General features: G+C 36.2%; 1 protein-coding gene across 5 annotated transcripts in view; it reads right to left on the minus strand.

Moving 5' to 3' along the window:
- DHX57 (DExH-box helicase 57) overlaps positions 1–25043 on the minus strand; it is a 63993-nt gene that overhangs the window by 19466 nt on the left and 19484 nt on the right. For 4 of the 5 annotated variants that reach the window (XM_063078562.1, XM_063078564.1, XM_063078563.1 and 1 more), the window contains exons 6-16: positions 23301–23479; positions 21381–21502; positions 19718–19913; positions 19030–19154; positions 13725–13858; positions 12789–12843; positions 10038–10243; positions 6527–6643; positions 3674–3770; positions 2685–2858; positions 2039–2239 (exon numbers count right to left, since the gene is read on the minus strand). In XM_063078562.1, coding sequence (XP_062934632.1) covers positions 2039–2239; positions 2685–2858; positions 3674–3770; positions 6527–6643; positions 10038–10243; positions 12789–12843; positions 13725–13858; positions 19030–19154; positions 19718–19913; positions 21381–21502; positions 23301–23479 — 1606 coding nt within the window. The remainder of the gene's footprint in view (positions 1–2038; positions 2240–2684; positions 2859–3673; positions 3771–6526; positions 6644–10037; positions 10244–12788; positions 12844–13724; positions 13859–19029; positions 19155–19717; positions 19914–21380; positions 21503–23300; positions 23480–25043) is intronic. The other variant, XM_063078565.1, reaches the window with a different exon arrangement.

A 25043-nucleotide genomic window follows, 5' to 3' on the forward strand; every position in this document is an offset into this window, starting at 1 on the left:
AAAAGAGCTAAGTAGGCATTTCTCTAAGGGAGATATACAAATGGCCAACAGACATATGAAAAAATGCTCAACATCACTCAGCCTCTGGGAAATGCAAATCAAAACCACACTGAGATACCATCTAACCCCAGTTAGGATGGCTAAAATCCAAAAGACTCTGAAGGATAAATGCTGGCGAGGTTGTGGAGAAAAAGGAACTCTCATATATTATTGGTGGGACTGCAAAATGGTGCAGCCTTTATGGAAAATGGTAGGGAGGTTCCTCAAACAATTGCAGATAGATCTACCATACGACCCAGCCATCCCACTGTTGGGAATATACCCAGAGGAATGGAAATCATCAAGTCGAAGGTACACCTGTTCCCCAATGTTCATCGCAGCACTCTTTACAATAGCCAAGAATTGGAACCAGCCCAAATGTCCATCATCGGATGAGTGGATACGGAAAATGTGGTACATCTACACAATGGAATACTACTCAGCTATAAAAACGAATGAAATACTGCCATTTGCAAGAACATGGATGGACCTTGAGAGAATTATATTAAGTGAAACGAGTCAGGCACAGAAAGAGAAATACCACATGTTCTCACTTATTGGTGGGAGCTAAAAATTAATATATAAATTCACACACACACACACAAAAAACAAAACCAACGGGGGGGTGGGGAAGAAGATATAACAACCACAATTACTTCAAGTTGACACGACAAGCAAACAGAAAGGACATTGTTGGGGGGGAGGGAGTAGAGGGAGGAGGGAGGGAGGTTTTGGTAAGGGGCAACAATAATCAACCACAATGTATATCGACAAAATAAAAGTTAAAAAATTAAAATATAAAAAATAAATTAAAAAGAAAAAAAAAGCAAAACCAAAAAACCCAGTGTTTTAAATTATGAACTTTAACAACTTTTCAGAAAAGTATAACATACGTGATGTTTTGTTTACTTCACTTATAATTCCTTCTTAAATTGTCAACCTATATACATACAGTTTTACATTTTTATTAATATGTACATATTTGGTACCTAGCTTTTTTCCACCTAAGATATTTCAATTTAAGACATGCATTGACAGTAATCCACTTACTTAAATTTCACGTGTAAAAAAAATGGAACTATGTTGGCCTATATAATTTACATATTTCTCAACTATTGAATATTTAAGATGTTTTAAAATCTTATGTGCTACATACATTATTTTCCCTTTTTCTCATCCTCCCTCATGGGTCAAACAACTTGCAAAGCTCTCTCAAATCCCTTCACTCCTCTGCTCTTGCACTGCCACTACCTTAGATCAGGGCATAGGCTCTACTCCAATTTCTTAAGACCAGACTACGGACATGTGAAAGCAGGAAGTGTTCTTGTATCCTACCGTATCCTCCTGCTTAGCCCAACACATGGCAAATGGAAGGCTCTCAAAATACAACTGCTGGATAGCTAGAGCTATAACATCTTTATACAAGTAAATTTTTTCCATTTGGGTTCTTTTTTATGGGTATATTTCCTCAAGAAAATGACTGGGTCAAAAGGCATGGATAGTTTTAGAGTTCTTATATATCACCACGCAAATTTTCACAGAGGTTGACTTAAAGATTCCCCAGCCTTGACAGCATTGAGTTTGATCATTCATTCACTAAATACTATTTTATAATATTTGTTCATAAGGTAAATAATGGTGTTTTCAAGTTTTATTCACTTTGCCATAACTGAAAATGAAGCTGGAGATTTTTCCCTGGGGTGAATTGAAATTCATGCCCCCAGCAGAAATTCCTTGACAAGTTAGATTATTTTCCTGACATAAATTTATTCTTAAGCTCTATTTTAGGGCTATGCCCTGCAATGTAAGAGATTTTTATGTGCAGGAAGTTAAAAGTAATGGTAAAGGCAACACTGAAGAGATCTTTGCAAATGAGTGAGTTCATCCGTGTCTATTTTTAGCAAAATGTCTTCTACTAGGAAAATGAAAACATGGAACTTAAATAGGGTAAGAAACATTTAGACCTTTTGGAAGTAGAACACAAAAATCAAGATGTAACCTTAGACACAGCTGTTCCAATGGCACTCTTTGTATTTCTGGTAGCTGTTGCTTTAAAAGTTGGTGACTGTAGTGATGGCTAGTGAATAAATGGAAGCAGACCCCAGATGCAACACGGCCCGCTCGACCTTTTCTTTGCAGAGCATTGGCTTGTGATACAAAAGTATCCTCTAGACTTTCCATCCCTTTGCTAGCATCATATCTATAAAGCAGGAGAAAATATAAAATAGAGTTATTTTATAAAAATATTGCCAAGGCTCCTTGGCATGAACAGAATAGATAAACCACTTTACAGAAGGATTACAGTGTGTGTTCTGGGATAGTTGAGTCCCTGTTGGGAGAAGTCAGTGCTGATTTAAATGGTATTGAATGTCACTACATACAGTTTCTTTATTCAACTCTTTTTCATCCATATAAAATCATATGAGAAAAAAAGAGGAAAACTGATTCATTACTTCCAAGGTAAAACCTTAAACTTTTCACCCCTTTTTGACTTTAAGATTCATGGTCCTGGCCATAGAATCACTTACACATCCACATACAGTTTTCAAACAGTAATCTATGTAGCTTAACAGCATTAGCCATTAATAGCTGTCACCGTAAATGAGGCATCTTTAGCCCCTTCTTATATCACCAAAAGAGAATACCTCTTTTCTTTCATTTTCCCAGAATCAATGACATAGACAACATCATCAATGGTTATGGACGTTTCAGCAATGTTGGTGGAAATAATAATCTTAGTTACACCTATAGGAGGTTTTACAAACACAGCCTGTTGCTCTTCACTGGATAAAGACGAATGAAGTGGGTGAATAACACATCTGAAAGGAAATAAAAGCACACTAAGTATTCAAGCACAAAGCACTGAAATTGAATTACAATGGGTGAATTTCTATTAAAACTAACAATATGTCTCTAAATAACAGCAGCTTCTCTATAATCTGTCTTCAAGGGCCAGCTCTTCTAAATAGCAAGGTTCTTTCTGATCCTTATGAAATATTTTCTCCGTTCTCGAACTAAAAACCTTGTACCAACTTGGGAAAAATCTGGAGTGTAATTCAGTAATAAATAACCAAGAGGAATAAACAATTGATATCACAGAAGTAACAAGCCTAGAGCAAACTAAGCAGCAAAGAATCATTTTTTCCCTACCTTTAAATCCAGAGAAAGAGAAGCAAAGACAACGATGTAAGCTAAGAAATTTCATTCTTAATTTTCTAGGGAGTGTTCATTTGTCAAATAGCTTTCTCCTTTAGCATGTCTTGCTACTAGAATAGGAACCACTGAAAATGATTTTCTCTCACAACGGTAGCATTTTGTTGTTGTTATTAACGCTGGCCTTCCTCCTACCTTCCTACCTCCTCCCCTTCCCCAGGAATCTAGCAACTGAAATTACATGCAATTTTGCTGAGTCACTTTGCTAAGTGAACAGAAATATTTTTCTTTAATGGTATGGTAGTAACATTTCCTGGAACAAATAGGTCTGTCCATTTCCAGCTGGCATAAACAAATATATGCTTGAAGAGTGACACTAGGGTCTAAAGAGGGTAATGACTATAAAAGAGATCTTTGTGGTTATTCATCCTTGTAGATAACTGCAATGCATGATTAAGGATATAGAAAGCAATTGGCTTACCGATTACCATATCTATTGTTGAAAAGAGAATTAGACTGTAGCTGTTCATAAAGCATTTTGATTTCTGCTAGTCCCGGTAAAAATACAAGTATAGCACCTGGGTATATAAGAAGAATTAATACAGTAAATGCAAAAAAGGAAAAACTAATAAAGATTATTAAGCTATTTTATTTATTTTTATTTTTATTTTTTTTTTGTCTTTTTCGTGACCAGTACTCAGCCAGTGAGTGCACCGGCCATTCCTATATAGGATCCGAACCCGCGGCGGGAGCGTCGCTGCGCTCCCAGCGCCACACTCTCCCAAGTGCGCCAGGAGCTCGGCTCTATTAAGCTATTTTAAATCCCAAAAAACAATATTCTGAGAATTTTTCACTATCAGTTTTTTTTTCTTGTAAAGTCTCCAAGGATTTAAGTGAATAATAAATTATATTTTTTATACATTCTCTATTTAATAAGGACAGTATTATTATCCTTCTACAACAGGAAAAACTGAAGTGTGGAAAAGTATAATGCCTTAAATTATACAAGAATCATTAAGTAAACTCTTTAAAGCTCTTTAAACATACTTCCTCATTGCACTGGCCACTGACATTCTGTTTCTATAGGAAAAGTTAGCCTTTTAACTTTATAAGACAAGAAGACTCTTCTACATGTTAACAAATAAAATGTATGAACATTTTACTGGAAATGAGAAAAAGAAACTATAATTGGCTGGTCAATCAGGTAATCTAAAATCAGATATATTGTAAAGAGGCAGCAGTCAACTAATCTTATCATATAAACAGTTTACGAGCTTTAAAATTTTACATTAAGGGCCGACCCCGTGGCTCACTCGGGTGAGTGCGGCTCTGGGAGCGCAGCAGCGCTCCCACCGCAGGTTCGGATCCTATATAGGGATGGCCAGTGCACTCACTGGCTGAGTGTGGTGCGGACGACACCAAGCCAAGGGGTGCCATTCCCTTAATGGTCACAAAAAAAAAAAAAAAAATTTACATTAAATAAAATAAGCAGTGATAACTGATTACAGTATATTTCTGTGCCAAGAGTGGTCACTCAGCAATAGTCACCTTCTTTTGTGCTTTATTCAGAGGGGCAATTGGTAACTCTCTTCACTAGTCCCTCCTTTAATCTCACAAATATTTATTGGGTGCCTATGTCAGCTCTGTGTTAGGTAAAATGAAATACAAAACAAGGATCTACCCACAAAGAACTCATGATCTATTTTTTAGTCAGTTATTCTCTCCACTAAATAAGTAAGGAACCTTTATTATTTTACAAAAATGGAACTCTGAAGTAAGAAGGCTAGAAAAAAACTTGCAGGGCTGTTTTTAATACTTCATAGTATTAAATGTTCACATAAATTATCTCACTTGATCTTCAAAGCTACCTATTGAGAAGGTTGTTAGTACCCCTACAAGTGACTCTAACTTGGCCAGATCAAGAGTTAATAGGCATGAAGTTTGGACACAAACGTAGGGTTTCTGGCACCAGATCTATGCTCTTTCCATTATATATCACATACCAAATGCCACAAAATCTCTGCTAAAATGCCACAAAATTTAAGAGTGGGAAAACTATGTAGATGGATAAAAAATTTTGCTTATATTTTTATGTACCTTATTATCTGCCCTCATGGCTTGGCCATCTGTGTCAGGGATATCTTTAATAGTCACAAATATAACACTGACTCCATAATCACTATATCTACTCTGCTCTAAATTCAGGTAATTTTCTAACATTTCTCTTTGGCTGCTATGCTTGATCTTTTTCAATAATAGTCTTTTCCTTTGGGATGAAACAAGGTATTCAGTCCAGTGATAATGCATTAGCCAACACTGGCTACTTACAAAGAGAGAGAAACAAGGCACTTTGTAACAATTTTATACAGCTCACAAGTCTCCAGAAAATACCACATAATAACTGAACTCTATCCATAAGACAGTAGTCATTCCTATTTCTCTTAAGTATTGTGTAATGAGCACATAATTTTTTGATCTATTATTCCACTTCATGGTCACCCAACATTGTCTGCCCTTCATTTATTCATGAAATAAATATTTGCTCTGCATCCATATGTTCCAGGTGCTGTTCTAGGGTCTGAGAAATATAGGGGGAAACAAGAAATTCCTATTCTTAAGGAGCTTATATTCTATTGGAGATAGTTAAGCAAAACTCTAATTTCAGACAATAAGTGCTACAATGAAAAGGAAAATCATTTTTGGAGTCATTATAATAGAGTAAGAGGGGACAAGACAACAGATAGGGTGGTATGCAGAAGTGACATTCAAGCAGAGTGATGTGAAGGATTCAGTTATGAGAAGATCTGGGGTGTTCATTCTGGGGATAAGGGACTATAACTAAGGTTAAGAAGGCCACTGGGATGAGAAGACAGTGAGTAAGAGAAAAGTAGTGATTGCTCTATGTTACAGTAGGAGTAGTGGTAAAAGTGATAATAACAATAAGTGTATTATTATGATATTACCATTATTAGGTAATATTATTAGTATCTATTGGGCATTTACGATATGCCAGGCACTGTGCTAAGTTCCTTATATATGGTTTCTTTTAATCCTCAAGATAGCTTCACATAAGAGGATTTATTATTATTTTATTATTTTACAAACAAGAAAACTGAAGCATAGAAGATAAGGACTTTATCCAAGGTTACAGGATTCCTAAATAGCAGGGTTGGGAAGTTCATCAGACTTCAAAGCCTGCGCTGTTAACCCCACTGCCTGTGGCCTCCATGTGCAAAGGGTCTGCATGTGATTCACTCATGACTAGACTCCCATTTAGCCAGGGACTGAGTGTTTAATATGCGGATCATTGAGGCCTGAATGAAGAAGCAGTTACCTGGAGGGTAGCAGTGCTTTCCATCCACAATCCACTCCAATAAGGCCTCTATTAATTCAAGATTAACCTTTTCAAAATCCATGATGGACATTGTTTTGATGACTGACTTGCTAATCCCTGAAAGAAAGGTAAAAATGAGAAGCATCATTATACCTTATTGAAGACAATATGCCTGTGAACGAGGTGAGTGTTGGTTTGATTTAACAACAGAGATGTTCACATTTAATGTACTGAAATGAACTTTTTTCTTTTAGTCTCTCAGCCTCATCAGAAGCACTTTTTGCTTGAACAATGACCCAAAGTGCAGGCTCCTGCCCCTGGTGGAAAGGCCCAGATGGGCCACTTTTAACTCTCTTCCTTCCTTCCTCTCTTTCACCCATCACACACTTACTGACAGTTTAAGTTCTGGAAACAAAATTCAAAATCAGATACATTTTAGAAACTCCTTCCAGATTCAACCATTCAAGAGTCAGATCAGCTGGAAGTCCAGGTAACAGTAACCCATGGAAGTCAATGGACAGAGGCCACAGCTTTCATCAGTACCTTTATAATACTGACTCAACCTTTAGGTTCCTTTGAGAAAACATAAAAGTTATGGATCTTTCCTGAAAAATACATGTGATTTTTAATGGCTTTGCCAACACCCCTAAAGTCTATCCACTTACCCTCAGGTTGAGGGTCTACAATCTTTCTAATCCACCGGAGGCCGAGTACAAGATATAGTTCTTTGGGTTGTACTATAAGTCTCAGCTCTTTTAAAGACAAATAGCACATTCTTGGGGTATCTAACTCTCAAGAGACTGCTGCCCTTTCTAAATTTTGTGTCCTCTAGTCTAACTGGGACAAAATAACTGTAGCTGGTATCACGGAAGGGAAGCTTCCCATACGATGCTGAGAAGCTTGAAGAGGGGCAAAAGCAGTTTGTAAACAATGTTGTTCTGGTAAAAATGAAAGAAAGGAAGAAACAGGCTACGTAAACAAGGGTGTGGTTAGATGAGGAGTGCAGAGCAGGAATCACTTTTCTTTGCCAAGATTCCAAACAGCCAGACTTTTCAAAAAGGAGAAAAAGATCAGCTAACTGAAAAAAGGCAGAGAAATGAAAATAATTTTTAAAAAAATTATAGTTTGATAGTTTTAACTAACCAATTATATACTTAAAAGGACTGATTATTTTATTTAAAAAAAGAAAAAGTTTTTAAAATTGAGCTAGGGATCATTATTTAAGTTTCTGAAAGGTCAAAGAGAGCACTGAGATCAACTCGATCAAGTTTGTTTTTGTTTTTTTTTAAACAGGGAAACAAGCTCAGAAGAGCTGAGCAATCAGCCAGCATCATACAGAAGCAGTGGCACAGCCACGTTTCCCGACCTCAACTCCTCCATTCTCCTTCCTTAGAAAGGTGGTCCCAGAGGTACTTCGTGAACTTTGGTAACCTCTGTGCTTGAAATTAGAAAGGCATGGCTTAGATTCAGTCATAATTCTTATAGAAAACTCTGAAATTTTAAAAGAGAAACCAAAGGGATTTTCCTGTTTCATAATTTAATAGAATAAGGAAATGTGAATTATCAGCTGGTATTTTGTACAAAAAGAACATGAATTTCGGAGTCACACATTTTAATTAGAATGACAGATCTGCCCTTACTAGCTGGGCACTATGCTTTTGGATGTGTGTGATCTAATTTATTCCTTTAAATAACTCCATTTTATAGATAAGGAAACTGAGGCATAGAGAGGATAAGGAACTTGCTCAAGATCACATACTTGTTTCATGACAGCCTTGGGAGTTGAACCCAGGTCTGTTTGATATAAGTCTATTGTCTTAACCGTACATCTCAGGATATTAGGAGGATTAAATGAAACAATGTTTGAGAGATATGCATATCTTCCTAAACAACAGAACAATAGCTAATGCTCTAATTCCTTGATGATTACCATTCCCCATCCAGGACTGGGAACAGTCTTTGGTGGAACAACAAAAAAACTCACTTGCACCTTATCCTACAGAAGCAGTAAGAGGGGTTGGAGATTCAAACTCGTGAAAGGTAAACATTCTCTTTTGGAAGGACAAAGAGGGACAGGAGTGGCAGTCCAGGGAAAAGAGAGCAGGAAGGGCAACTGAGACCTGTCTCCAGTCTGGGCTTTAAGGAAGAAAGCAAAAGTAGTAACCTTGGGATTTCTATGAGTTCAGCCTAGCTTATATGTACAGAAGACCACATAGGAACAAAGAGTAGCTGGGTAGAGTCAGGCAATGGGTGGAGGAAGCACCTAACAACATAATGTAAAAATGCTCAGATAGGGTGGACCCTCAAAAGGTGTTATTTTAGGGCCGAGCCCGTGGCGCACTTGGGAGAGTGCGGCGCTGGGAGCGCGGTGACGCTCCCGCTGCGGTTCGGATCCTGTATAGGAATGGCCGGTGTACTCACTGGCTGAGTACCGGTCACGAAACAGCCAAAAAAAAAAAAAAAGATGTTATTTTAAAAGCCCATGAATGATGTTAAAACTAGTGGATATTTAAATAGTCTCAAATATTTGTCCACCAATGACTTATTGATTACAAAGGGAATAAACAGTAATTACACAGGGGAGAAACCTAGCAAACATCACCTTAACCAAGTGATCAAGTTAACACTGCCAATAATGGAACCTCCTGCCAATAATGTGCCTCCTGATATGATGCACTGAGAAGAACTCAACATTGTCTCTGTGGTATCCCAGCATAACCTAAATTTAATTACAGAAAAACATCAGACAAACTCAAATGGAAGGACATTCCACAAAATAATCTTTAAAAATGTCAAGGTCATAAAAGACAGATAAAGGCTGAGGATCTATTCCAGATCAAAGTTAACTAAAGACATATGACAACTGAATGCAATAGATGATCCTAGATAGGATCCTGGACCAGGGAAAAATAGCAGTAATGGACATTACTGAGATAACTGGCAATTTGAATATGAAATGTGGATTAAATCATAGTATTATATCACTGTTAAATGACTTCATTTTGATCATCGTACTGTGATTGTGTAAGAGAATGTCCTTGTTCTTAGGAAATATATAAAGGGGTATCACATCTCAAGAGATTCAGGCAAAAAAATACATGCATGCACACAGAGCAAATGATAAAGCAAATGAAGCAAAATTATTAACAACTGGTGAATTGGGGTAAAGGGTATATGAGAGTTCACTGTATAGTCTTCCAAATTTTTCTGTAAATTTGAAATCACATCAAAATATAAAGTTACCAAATACTCAAGAATATAATTTATATTTGACTACCTCCGAATTTTTCTCTAATGAACACATATTTCTTTTATAATATGAAAAAAACTCACTGGTAAATAGTATCGGAACGGCTATTTTTCTAAATTTAAGGTTGTTCTGATGAATTAAAGGCAATGTAACTATGAAATAAGAGCTATATTTTTCTTCTTCTGGATCATGATGAGGAAATATACTAGAAATCTTTGGCGTAACTGTATTACAGTATTACTGCCACAGAAAGTACATTACCTTTATAGCGGGCCAAGAGCTGTTTAAAATTTAACTGTTGATCTGGCACTGAGTCTCTGACAGAATCCTGATCCCGGAGGTGAAGGGAGAGCCTCAGGTCTTCCTCAACTTCCTCAAATGCAGTTCTGTTGCGCCTTGCTTTAAGCTTTTCCTTTGAAATCTGTTTCATGGAGCGCATATATGGGCTCCCATCCTGTAACACATACCTGAGGAAGGAAGACAAAGTAATGTGCCTATTTATGTGGGTCTGTTGGTGAGGAACTATTTCATATACTCATTTGGCAGAATGTCACTCTGTTTTTGCCCAATTTGCGCTATCCTTCCACCTGTCCAGGATTCTGCCGGCTGCACCCTATTTCTGGTTGGGAATACAGTGGAATGCTTTTGGTTCTGTCTAGGAGACCAGATAAGAATTTGGAGAAAAGCCCCATCCAAGAACAGACACAGACTTTCAGAAAACACATTTGAGTTGTATCTTCAGTAACACCCCTCCTCATTTTATTTTCTTCTTCGGCAATATCATCGACTCCCATAGTTTCAACTAAAATTCCCAGGCAGCTGACTCCCCTTTGTTGCAAACAAATTTAGATCTAGACCAAATCTCCAGTTGCTGGCTGAACAATCTCCACAAGACTGTCCTCAAAACATTTCAAAACTTTTTCTAATTAGACAGTTTAGTGTTTGTAGTGATAATACTATTAGACATTATGGCAAAGTGGAAAAATGACTAGATTTGAAACCAAAAGCTCTGAATTTAAGTTCTAGGTCTGCCACTAAACCAACTTATTAAGAGAATTTCAGTAAGTCAGTTTCAAAGGGCTTTCTTTTCCCATCTTTTGGGAAAATTGGCTTAGATATGTTTGAAACTATTTTTCCTGGAGCCCTAAAGATTTCCCAGAGCCCTAGGGAAAGGTATGGAATGGGAGCCCAGTAAGCAAGTAGGGCTCTGTCTTCCCCATCTAACCTTTTTCAGCCAGATCATTCCTATTTTAGCTCTCATTTCTCTATGATTTCCTGTAAGACTTCACTTGCAGAAAGTGTACTGTAGCCTTTTAAAAAAAGGTATAAAAACCTATGATTCTAATCTTTCGCTTCCTCCAACCCCTTCCCTCCATCAAATGCCATGTTTTATCTTCACATTCAACATTCAACACTCATTTGTACACTTAACGTTTACCAAATGCCTACTTTGTTCAAGGGACTGTGGTGGTGGTGATGGTGGTGTGGTATAAAAAACTGAACTCTTTCAAGGAACTTACAAACTATCCAGAACAGACCAATATAATTCACCATACTGCAAGATAGATGGAAATAAATGTCATTAGAGGCACAAGTACCCTATGACTTCTAATAAAGAAATGATTAATTTCTAATAGAAGAAAATAGGAAGTTTCATGGAGGTAGCATTCAAGTTGGGTGTTAAAGAATGACTAGGTAAGGAAGAGGGAGAAAGGAATAAAGACATAAAGACAGGGGCTGGCCAGTTAGCTCAGTTGGTCAGAGCACAGTGTTATAACACCAAGGTCAAGGGTTTGGATCCCCATACCAGCCAGCCGCCAAAAAAAAAAAAAAAAAAAAAAAACCAACCATAAGACAGTGATGGTATAGCATATTTGAGAAACAGCAAGTAGTCTGATAGTAGTGCTAAGAATAAATAAGAAGGGAGGTTAAATATAGGCTGGGGTCAGCTGATATGGACCTTGAGTGTCCACAGAATGTGGGTAATAGGGAGCCAATGAAAGTTTTAGGAGAAGGAAGAACATGACCAATTTGATGTTTAAAGATAATCCAGAGGTAGTGAGTTTGAAAAAAGTGAGAAAGTAAAGACAAGTAAACTAGTTGAAAGATGATTTCCCCCGAAACTCGGGCCCAGAAAATAACAATTTTAATAAACTCCTTAAGTATTCATATTGCACACTAAAATTTGAGAGCCACTGGTTTTGGGTTTTTAGCTTCAGAATATGGTACCATTAAATATACATGGAATTAGGAGAGGGATTTATTACAGATGGAGGGAGCAGGAGAAGGAGAAAAATTTTGAGTTACATTTAAAATACCAGACATCAGGAGTGTTTTCATTCTGGAGCTCAGAAGTCATGAAAGAAGATGCTAATCTGGGAGTTCCTGACACAGAGATGACAGTTGAAATCACATGAGTCTAATACAGTCAAGGGAGAGTTTAATAGTGAGAAAACACAGTACGAGGATAAAAATCTTGGGGAATCCTCAAGGTCAAAGAGTAGGAAGAGGAAGTACGACTTTCAAAGGACAGAAATCTGTTTGTATACAATGGATATTACCATTTGCTAGTTGGAACTGAAATTATTCTTACATACATCTTAACATTCAGACTATACTGCAAACTTCTTGAGAGCAATGATGATGATAATAATAGCTAATATTTACAAAGCAGGTACTATGTGTCAGGCACAGGTCTAAGCACTTTGCAAGTACTAAGTCATTAATTAATCCTCATAACAATCCTGTAAAGTAGCTACTATTAATACACCCATTTTACATATGATGAAACTGAGGCACGGTGAGATTAGCTACTTTCCAAAGTTACAGTTAGTAAATGAAGGTATTTAAATACTGACAGCCTGTTTGCTGAAAGAAAAAGGAAAACAAAATACTTAAATAGAGAAACTGGAAGAAAGACTAATACAGGTATTAGCATCCCGGCGTATTCAGGGTAAAATAATATTTTGTTTTCAAAGATTTTCACTGAACCTTAATTAATATCTTCTTTACCTTGTCACAGCAATTGCATCTTCCAGAAAAAATTGATCAACAGGAAATGTACGACCTAGAAAAACAAGAAAATAAAATAGAAAAGTTTCAAAATACCTGTTCAACTATCTTGAAATAGTTTATAAATGAAACATTTTCTTAAAACAAAACTTGGCACAATAAGGCACTATTTGTCCTGTGGTCTTAAAAGTATCAAGTTTCTGATGACATAAATTGGAAGGGGTAGTTTCCAGTTAGTAAAGAGAACAGAAGTATATAGGTAGAGAAATAATAATTTGCTAATAAGACTTTTTTAACCTGTTCCACCTTTCCCACCATCCCCCTTCCCTGCACAGGGGACCTTTAAACATTCAACAATTGCTAGATCAAGCATACAGTTTATTCTTTAAATCTACCGTCATCATCTTGTTCAACTAGAACAAATACTACTACTATTCATCAGTCAATGCTTCCAAATTGTCTCTTTGGTAATCAATTGCAGAAGGATAAACCAAAGCCCAGGGTGATAAATTAATCCCACAATGAGACTATGAAAACACCAAAAGAAAACACAGACTCCCCAACAATTCTCTCCCAGAGTGGACAAATATCCAGAAATTTAGTAGAATTCAGAAATGAACAAATACGCTATACACAGACACAATTTCCCTCTTTATGACAGACTATCGCTATAAACTCACATTTTGATGTTGAACACAATGGAATGCTAGAAATCTTAAATAACTAAGTTTTTTTAATAAGTCACATACAAAATTGAAAACTCCTGGCAAATGGATATAATGTTACCTCATATCAATTACATTATATGGTTATGATTTTGTTGTAAACAAATCACTTGGAGGTGTAAATGCCTACTAATTTATGTCTCGAATGAACTTTAAAATAATTTTATTTGCTTATTAGAATGGTACATATTTACTGATGCATTTTAATCACCTGGTATAGTAATAACTGGGCAGAAATTGAAATATTCTGAAAAGAGTTCGGCGTTTAAAGTTGCACTCATTAGAATAACTTGAAGAGTTGGCCTCTGCAACACAATGTCCTTCAAAACTAGCAGCAAGAAGTCACTAGAGGAAATAAAAGAAACACCTGAGGATCAAACAAATTCAATACATAAAACTTAATAACTTTTGATATATTTTGAGCAAGGAATGTGTAAGACCTATGTGAGAAAACATGTAACACTCATGGGAAGATATGTGTCATGTTCCTGGATGTGAAAACAATATTATAAAGATATCAATACTCTCCCAAATAAACTAAATTCAATGCAGTACCAATCAAAATGCTAACAGGATTTATCATCAAATTTGGTAATTCTACTTCTTGATATCTACATGTACACAAAAAGGCATATACAGAAATTTTCCTTATAGCATTGTTGATTATAGTAAAACAACAGAAACTACTTAAATGTCCATCAACTGAGAAATGGTTAATTATAACAATATCATCTAGTCTATGGAATAACATGAGGCAGATACAAGGAAAAAGGTAGCACCAAAAAAAAAAAAAAAAAAAAAAAAAACCGGTAGAACCCTAGATAATGACATAACATCTCTAAGACATACTGTTAGTGTAAAAAACTATGTTTATCATGATTCTATTCACAACAGCCAATAGTTGGAACCAACTTAAATGTCCTTGAGCAGATGACTGGATAAAGACGATGTGGGATATATACACATAGAATATTACTTAGCCATAAAAAAAGAAATTCTGTCATTTGCAGCAATATGGATGAGCTTAGAGAAAATCATGTTAAGTGAAATAAGCCAGACACAGAGAGAGAAATACCACCTCCTCACTCACATGTGGAAGCTAAAAAAGTTGATATGATAGCAGTCGAGAGTAGAATAGTGGTTACTAGAGATTGGTGGGGGAAAAGGGTAGAGAGTGGTTAGTGGACACAAAATAGTAGAGAGACAGGAAGAATGGAATCCAGTGTTCTACAGTAATATAGGGAGACTACAATTAACAACAAAGCACTGTGTATCTTTGAATAGCTGGTCAAGATGATGCTGAATGTTCCTAACACAAAGAAATGACAAATGTTTGGGGTGATGGACATACTAAGTACCCTGATATGATCATTGCACACAGTATGAACACACCCCAATATCATATTGTACTCTATAAATATATACAATTATCATGGGTCAATTAAGAAAAATAAATTAAAATGAGAAAAAAAGAGTGAAATAGAAAGTAGAAGTATGGTTATCAGAGGCAGGGAAAAGGGGCATAGGGAGGCAGGGAAGGTTGGTAGACCAGTACAAAGTTACCGAGTTATACTCAGATAAAAAGAATAAGTTCTGGTGCTCTAGGTTGATAATAACTAATAATACTGTATTGTATATTTCAAAATAGCCAGAAAAGATGATTTTAAATGTTATAATCTCAAAGAAATGATAAATGTTTAGGTGATAGATATGCTAACTATTCTGCTTAGATCATTATACAATATATGCATGTACTGAAATAATAAACTTTACCCCATAAACATGTATAATGAAAAAAATAAAAAAATTTTTTTTCATTGTAACATAGTTGATTGTACATATCTGTGGGGTATAGAGTTGATCAATACCTGTGTTTTCTAAGATGCTCAAATCAGGATAATTAGTATATTCAACATTATACAATATAATCATTTGAAAACAACAACTTTTAAAAAATAACATAAAATAAAAATTTGCTGGGGGGAAAAACAAAAGTAAGTTGTTGGGGCTGGCCAGTTAGCTCAGTTGGTTACAGAATGGTGCTGACAACACCAAGGTCCGGGGTTCGATCCCTGTACTAGCCAGCCAAAAAAACCCACCCAAAACAAGAAGTTGTGGAATGACATGGACTGTAGAACAATAATACCCTAACTGGCCTACCTGCTTCAGCCCTTGCCACTTTGCAATCTATTCTCAACATAGCAAACAATAATTTTGAACAAATGTAAATCCGTGCTACTCTTCCGCTCAAAATCCTTCAATGAATTCTCATTAGAGTCCTTACTGACAAGGCCCTACATGACATGGTCTGCACTCCCACTACCCATTTCCTAGTGCTCTCCCTTTTATCCACCCAGCTCCAGCACACTATTCTCCTTGCTGGCCTTGAGGTGTGCACCTCAGGTCCTTTGTACATGTTATTATCTGCCTGGAATGGGCTTCTCCAGCCATTCTCTCAGGTAGCTCCCTCACTTCCTTTAGGTCTTTACTCAAAAGACATGTCTTCAGTGAGGCCTTCCTTGGCTACCTGATTTAAAATTTCAATTGCCACCTCCCTTGCATTTCATATTGTCCTTTCCCTGCTTTATCTTTTCTTTTTAGCACGTAACATACTCTGTATTTTACTTATTTATCTTGCTTATTGTTGGACTCCCCCAGTAGAATGTAAGCTCTATGAGGGCAAGGATTTTTGTCTATTTTGTTTACTATTCCAGTACCTAAAACAATGCCTGGGACATGATAAGTGCTCAATAAATATTCACTGGCTTACTAAATGAGTATATCATTTGTGTAAGAAGAAAGCCTGGAAAACAAAAATATTTATAACAAAGTAAACATATGTCAATGCATAGAAGGACATATTACCAGTCTTATAGTATTTACCTCTGGGGAAGCAACTGGGAATGGATTGGGAACTTTCACTTTTTCAGGAAGAGGGACTTTTACTTTATCTATACTGTTTGAATTTTCTAAAGATGGAATTTCACTTCACATGTATTGTTTAAATTTTTCATGAGAACATATTCCTATACTACTTAGTTCTCTTTAATTAGCTAATCTAATTACATTTACTACTATTTTTGTTTCTTTTTCAGGGAAAAGGGAAATAATCTAACAGCAATAGGCAAATGATTACGTAATTTATGGTAGGTACATCCATACTTCAGGATTTCCTTATGCAGTTATTAATAATAATTTTAAAGATTGTTCATGCTATCATATTAACTATTAAATCAAAAGCAGCACATAAAACCATATAATTCCAATATTGTTTGTGTAGATACTTATCTCTCTGTATAACATTTCTCTCCTAACTCCCAATACACTCCCAGGAGAAAATAGACCAAAATTGAATATGTAACTTTCAATCTTATATAGAACAGATATTCTTCTTCTTGACGTTTTTTGGTATCTTCTTAATGTTGTAGAATAATCATGTTACCTCTGTCATCAGGAAATTTATTAAAAATTTTAAACAAACACAACTGTAACTTTGCTACATTCAACCTTTAATCTTGTCTATATTTTTATTGATCTTTGTTCCTAGATTTTACTCCTATTTTCTGCCCTTTTCAATCAAAGCTAACAAATATTCCTTCACTTTTTCTTGTAATTTATACACCCTTTCCTGAAGACTAGTATTTGTAAATGTTTGAAGCTCCCTTCTCCAGTGTGTAATTTATCTTTATTCAAATGTGAAAATCTTTTAACTTTTTAACTGTTGATATTCTATAGATCCTTAGGTTTCATAAAAACCTTCCCTTTTGAGAACACTATTGCAGCCAGGAACCAGATCCAGTGCTGTGCTCCAGTTTCTCCGAGTTTGTGGAAGTATAAATGTTATGAAATCCAAAGTTATTCTTTATATTCAAAATTATACTAGATATAGTTTTCCCTATAATTTTAAATTTATTTTTTATAATCTAATTATTTAAATACTATTAGTCTGGTAGAATGTTTTATTTGGTTTCCTCTATCAAGTTGTTCAGTGATTCTATTTTTAAAAAATTATTTTGTCAAATGTTCATTTCCAACAGATGCAAAATGACATTATTTACCTTTTTTTTTTTTTCTCTCCACTGTTTTCTGGAGTCTCTACAAAAAGATTATTTGCCTCTGAAAGATGTCTAGTGTTTCCTGTAGAGTCATTTAAGATTTATTATTGTGTCGTTCTAGGAATTATTTTTTCATTTTGATCTATTCTTTTTATCTAAAAGTCTGCTTTACTTCAGTTTCTAATTCATATTTCTTATTTACTTGTACATTAGTGTATTTATTTCATCTAATAGTCTTCTGGTTTGATTCTTAAGAACTTTTTAATCAGCAGTAGCTGGGGCTGCTATTCAAGTTTGTCTCCTTTTTCTTTTTAGTTCTGCTATAAGCTATTTTTTTGCTTCTCTGTCCGCCTTCCAAGTTTACTTAGACTTTCTTTCTTCTTCTCAAGATATTTATAATAGCATAGTACTTCTTGGGGAAACCTCACATAATTTTCACATGACCTTCTCTCTTTTTCCCACTAGTGTTTTTTACTGCTCTAGGGCACGGTCCACATGACAAACTATCTACCCTGGCCTTGCCTCAGTATTTAAAATACTAAGCATTTGATTTTTATGCCTCAACTCTTAGACGATTTCTAATTCCTTTAAAAGACAATCCACGTGCTTCATTAGCCATGGTGTGTAAGGCCCTGGAAGCTCTGGCTCTGGCTGCTCCTTCCCCTGCCTCTTCCCCCTCACTCACCACACACCAGCTGCGCTGGCCTTCCTTTCATCTCTGGATTCACAAAGCCCCTTCCCACTGCAGAATCTTGCACATGCTGTCGTCCCCATTTGTCACATGGGACTCCCTTTCATACCAGTTTTCTATTTAAATGTCACCTATTCAGAGATGATCTGTTACCACCTTTGGGTCTCTCCCTCCAAATACAGCATCCTGTTTATTCCTTCATAGTCCGTATTCAAATTTGTAAGTATTTATTTATTATTTGTTTTGCCAACCAGACTGTAAGAGATCAGCACCGCACTCTACCGAGTGAGCCACGGGCCGGCCCAGACTGTAAGAGATGAGAAGGAACCATGCATGTTTGTTCACCATTGTATACTCAGCAACTAATATCACTAGGCACTTAGTACAGGCTCAATAAAAATATGAAGGAAAGTCAGGACTGAATGACTGACCAAATGAACAAAGAAGGAAGCATATACTGACCAGTCCATCAGCCACAGCATGCATTACATCTGTTATTCCTCCAAAGCACAGTGTCTAGCTCTGCATGATGTCCAGGAGGGTGTGAAGTACCCCCTTCTAATCTAATAGGATGACTCTTCTAGTGATAAATATGTGCTCTCCTAGAATCTGAAGTTCAGAAAGCAGTTCCTCTTCTCTACCTTACACCTTCCCTATGACAAATGACTATTATTAGCTCTGTGAAACTGAAATGGAAGCAGAACAAAACTTTTTCAGCCATGTCTTCATTCTGTGTGCATGGATGTTCACTGGGAAGATTGGTGTTTTACCTTTCCTCTGTCCTCTCATGAACTTCATCAACAATGATATGGGTGACTCCTTGTAGAGCTGTATCTCCTTCTAGCCTTCTTAGCAGCACTCCTGTGGTGCAGTATAACAGTCTGGTGGCTGAGGACTTACATATAAAAGGACAACAGAAAGCATTCATGAAATTTTTTTAAAAAGGAAACAGTTTACTGGCAAGCCATTTTGAATGGATAGGGATAAAGTATATCGAAAACACCAGCAGTTGCATTTGATATGAAACCACACTAAATGCAGTTTCTTGATGAGCACAATAAAAGTTTTTCTAGTTCACATCAACATTTTACATTTAAGGGTTTCATAAAAAGCATTAAAAATTATTACAAAATGTTAAAAAAAAAGTGAGTGATAAAACCAATTCTGAATTTTTTCCTTATTTGGTTAAATGAATTAAGTTCTAGGTTTAAGAGCAAACCACATTTACCAGATCACTTTTGCCAATACATAAAAAGCCTTTATAGAGGAAATTTAGTACAAGAGTTCTTACACCAAAATACTTCTAAAAGGTCTTCAGCCCTACTGAAGGTGGTCATTAATTTAAAATAACCTGAAAGTATATATCCCAAATTGCCCGTGAATCTCCAGACTCTGAGAACTCTTCATACCTGAAAACTATAAATTTCTGTTACCAGGAAATAAGCAGAGCATACCAACCTTGACACTTTCTAACCGAATTTGGTATCCCACGGTCAGACCCACCCTTTCTGCTCTCTCTTTAGCCACACGTTCAGCAACAGAGATTGCGGAGATTCGTCGGGGTTGGGTGCAGATAATGTTAGCCACGTTCTCGGGTGGTCCATTCAGAGAATCATCCAGAATAAACTGTGGAATCTGTGTGGTTTTTCCACATCTGTATATCAAAACAAGGAAATCTAAAATGAAGTTTTCATGGGCTAGTTAACTTAAGAAGCAATCACACGCGCGTGGCGCACTCGGTAGAGTGCTGCGCTGGGAGCGCGGCGATGCTCCCGCCGCGGGTTCGGATCCTATATAGGACTGACTGGTGCACTCACTGGCTGAGTGCAGGTCACGAAAAAACGACAAAAAAAAAAAAAAAAAAAATCACACGCAACACAGAAAGTGATAGAGCTAATTAGAATAAAAGTTGTTCAGCTCCATCTGTCCTACAGCTACCTACTGACGTATTACCTAGAGCTGATACATTCTAGGAATTTGTACTCAGATTAACAGGGAAATCAAACAGTAGTTCAGTGTCATTTGTAAAACTAGAACTACTGAACAGACATCAGATTAAAGTCTTTAAATGCCTCTAGGAATATGAACTCTACGTATGAATCCTAAAGAAAAGGAGAACTAGCTTATGATCATTAAAATATTTTATATTTTTCCCTTTGATGTGTATTCATTTGGCTATAAGAGAACTGAGGTTAAAAACATAAGAAACTAAAAGATACAAGGTTACTACTATATCAGTAAGTCTGGATACAAATGTAATTATTAAATTGTATACAGTTGTCACTCAGTATCCATAGGGGACCCCTACAGATACCAGAATTTGCGGATGCTCAAGTGCCTTATATAAAATGGCATAGTATTTGCCTATAACCTATGTACATCCTCCTGTATACTTTAAATCATCTCTAGATTACTTACAATACCTAATATAATGTAAATGCTATGTAAATAGCTGAATAGCTATTATACTGTATTCTTTTATTTGTATTATTTTTAAATTGTTGTTTTGTTATTTTTTTATTGTTTTTTTTTTTTTCCCCAAAATATTTTTGATCCCCAGTTGGTTGAATACACACATGTGGAACCCACACATACAAAGGGCTGCCTATATTATTGAATGAAGAATTAAATTAAGTCTGCAATTTGCTCTTGCTAAATAGTTTTACATAACATATAGTGTTAAAGCAGGAAAAATAATATACATTAAATTGTTCTTAAAACAAAAAATAAAAGCTTTAAGGAAATCAGAATAAATTCAGAAGATGAAAAGCTTTCAAGCTAAATGTTCCAGAACTATCCTTTGAATTTAAAAATGGGCTTTTTTAAGTCTTCAGCTGACCTTTTGCCTTAAAATTGTCTCAAGGCAGAGGTATACAATGTCTATAAATTCCTAGATGGATTTCTGAGTTTTGTTCTTATTTTTTGTAATTTGGCTCTGTTGGCTACAGAAGTTGCAACAACAGCCTCTGTGAAATATCATTATTAGTATTAGCATTAGTATTTGTTAGGAAAAAGTGCAAATAACACCAGCAACAGGTTTTTAAAAAGTAAAACTGGTTGTGATACCAGGGTACATATATTTATAGATTAAAGATGCATTACAAATAAATTGCATTCTTACCCAGTCATACCACTTATGACAACCACTTGGTGCTTGCTCAGCAATTTAAGAATGGTTTCTCTTTCTTCCCAAGCAGGGAGTGATTGTCTTTCTTGCAGGGTTGACTGGAACTGTCTGGAAGACTAATTCAATCAAAGAATAAGGCATCAGTTGGGTTTCACAAAGCTCTGAATCCAGAATCCCATAGTTAGACCCACCCTTTCTACTTTCTTTAACAATTCATTCACAGACAGAGGTTGCAGAGATTTGTCAGGATTGGATGCAGATGACTTTAATCAGAAGGCTACCCAAAGAATCAGCCAGAATAAGTTGTGGAATCTGTATAGTTTTCCTACATCTGAATAAACTTAAAGCTCTTATAAGTGGAAACAACCCCTCTGGCTTAGCACCTATCCAGCTCTTCCTAGCAAGAGTCTCTATATTAGCACTGTCTAATAGAACTTTCTGTGTTGACAGAAATGTTCTGTACCTGCACTGTCCAATATAGCAACCCCTGGCCACATGTGGCTATTGAACACTTAAAATGTGTACAATGCTACTGAAGAATTGAATATTTAATTAATTAATTTAAATTTAAATAGCCCACATGGCTAGGGGCTACCATACTAGACAGCATAGTTCTACACAGTATCAGATTTTTACTTAAATCAGTAATAGTAAGAATACTCACTAAAGGGTTGTTGTTTTTTTTAACTGACTTTAATAATAGACGTCTATAAATATTTGGAGAAACTCCCATCACATACCTTATATACATCAATCATATATCTCAATATGCATTAAAGATCCACATTCTCTGTGAACAAAAGGGATTCTCAATATACTGTTTTTTTTTTTTTTTTTTTTTAAAGATGACCGGTAAGGGGATCTTAACCCTTGACTTGGTGTTGTCAGCACCATGCTCACCCAGTGAGCTAACCGGCCATCCCTATATGGGATCCGAACCTGTGGCCTTGGTGTTATCAGCACCACACTCTCCCGAGTGAGCCACAGGCCGGCCTTTTTTAATGTACAATAAAAAATTAATAAAGAAAGAAGCAGTTCTTTTTGGCCAATCATCACAACTCTGTAAATCAGTCTGACATCTAATGGCCAATGCTATAAACACTGTATTGTACATTAAAATTATGGCTGCAAATTTGAATAATATAAGAAATTTACAGTAACATGCCATTTCCTGCAAATAATTTTACCAAGTATATTTATCAAACTGATCAAACTGAACAAGTAATTTTTTGATTCTTCCATCTTGTCATTTACAGTGCAATTTTATATACATTGATTTTCTATGGGTATAACACTATATATGTAATCATGTTATACTGTCTCAAAAATCAGAATCTCAGAACTTTAGAAATGGACAAACTCTTAGACAGCATTTAATCCAGTCTCCAAACTGGTTATGCAACTTGCCTTTGCCCTACATCAAACTGCCTTCACTTATGGGTTCTTGGAAAATAATCTCCATGTGAATGGGGTAAAAACGACATGGACTTTGGAAACAGAGAGAATTGTCTTGAACCCCTGTGTTGCCACTTACTAGCTATAAGACCACGGACACATTATTTGAGCCTCTGAAGTAGGGTAAGTGTCCCTCCTTATCCTCTCCTTTTATACATTGACTTTTCTAGTGTAAGTCACAATATTAATATTCCTTTCCCATATCAGATTGTCTATCATAATACCAAAGGCATATGATTCTGAGAATATTTAGTATACATGTGTGGGGTTTCCCATCGGATTTTCCAAAACCATTTAGCACATGCACCCAAGTTTGTTGTGGCATGTAGAAATTTTGACCACTCAAGGTGAAAGAGAACCAAAAGGATATTAGGGAGGGTGGCCAAAGCTTCCTAACTCCTAATCCTGTCATCCGGACATTAGGGAGGCCATGCTAGTCATTCTCTCAGCATACCCTACCTGTTTTATTTGGAACTGCTTGCAGATTTTACCATTTTCAGCATGTACTGACTTTGCCTGCCAGTCATATCTTTTGGAAATCTTTTTCTTAAGGTTCACATAGCTTTCATTCTCCACTATAACTGGTGCAGGACCTTCATCCTCATCTGCCTCCTCCTCAGGTTCTGTTTCTTTTTCAACTTGAAGGGAATAAAAGGAAACATTTTCGATATGGAGCCCTTTCTTTAGCAAAGGGGGAAAGCCACTGTCTAATAAAGTTAACAACAACAACAAAATCATAAAATGGAGCAAAAGTTAAAGGTTGATCAAAGCGGTTCATTCATTTCAATACTACTACTTCTACTGCTAAAGAACTTAAATGCATCTTCAAATAAACTTTACTCAGGTATAAGTGGTTAAACCAAATTAAGAACAAATGAGTTAACATTCAAGGAATTAAAAGTGAGTGTTTCAACTACTTGCAAGTGTACCTCAAATTCCATGAGACGAAAAAATCCAAATGTCTACCAAATGATGAACTCATAAACAAAATATGCTATGTCCATGTAATGAAATACTATTTGGCAATAAAAAGGAATGCAGATACATGCTGTGACATGGCTGTACCTTGAAAACATTATGCTAAACATTTTGAAAGAAGCCAGTCTCAAAAAGCCACATATTGTATAATTCCATTTCTCTGAAATGTCCAGAATAGGCAAATCCATAGAGATAGACTGTATATGATTGTCAGGGGCTGTGGGAAGGGGGAAATGAAGAATGACTGCTCATGGGTTCAGGGTCTTTTTCTGGGGTGATGACAATGTTCTAGAATTAGATAGTGGTCATGGTTAAACAACCGTGTAAATTGAATTGTACACTTTAAAATGGTGAATTTATGGCCTGTAAATTATATCTCAATAAAGCTGTTATTTAAAAAAAAAAAAGTCCATGACATAATTGGTCATTTTGCAAGAAACACATTTGAATCCCACGTGCTAGAAGCAGACTTTTAGGAATGAGTCAGGTGGCTAGTAAGGGAACCCAGCTAACTGTGTACCATGCACGTCTCAGTGCAGCTTTGTTGTTCTCTACTTATTGATGTTTACCCAGGGACTCTTGTGAAATAATAAAAACTTCTGTTTCTCTGGAAGAAAGATGGCAACAAATAAGAGAGAATTCTTAGATGAAAGCTGAAAAGAGGCTCCCTTGTAGTGTAAGAATCTGCACAATAAACCTGGGTCTGGACAAAGCCAGAAACTTGCACAAACATTTCTTTATTTAAGGATTTAGGGATTCCTAGAGATAACCCTGCACTAATGAATTTTGGGTGTCTAGCATACTAAAAGCAGGAAGGTATGGATAGTGGTACAGAAAGAGAAGTATCTCTAAAAACTCATTTGAAAGTAATCACATACACGGTGTAAGAAATAACATAAGAAACCAAATGAATGAAATGAAAGAGAATTTCTGAGAACGTGTATTAAGGTAATTTCCAATCTTCAGATTCTACATAGTTAAACTAAATCACTACAAACTTTCAATTCAGGGAGCTCAGCCACAGCAACACAATTGAACCTCACAAGTCAAGTCAGGTACAATTATAGTTCAGGGGATTCTCATTCCCTTTTGCCCAAAGGACTGGGTGACTTGCCCAATATCACTGGAAGATCCCAGACCAGACTCAGAAGCTTTGACTTCTAAATCCATCATTCTGAATGCCCCCCGCCCCCTTCACAATGCCCTTCACATGATTAATGCATT

Source organism: Cynocephalus volans, chromosome 14 (genome assembly GCF_027409185.1).
Source record: "Cynocephalus volans isolate mCynVol1 chromosome 14, mCynVol1.pri, whole genome shotgun sequence".
NCBI classification, from domain to species: Eukaryota; Metazoa; Chordata; class Mammalia; order Dermoptera; family Cynocephalidae; genus Cynocephalus; species Cynocephalus volans.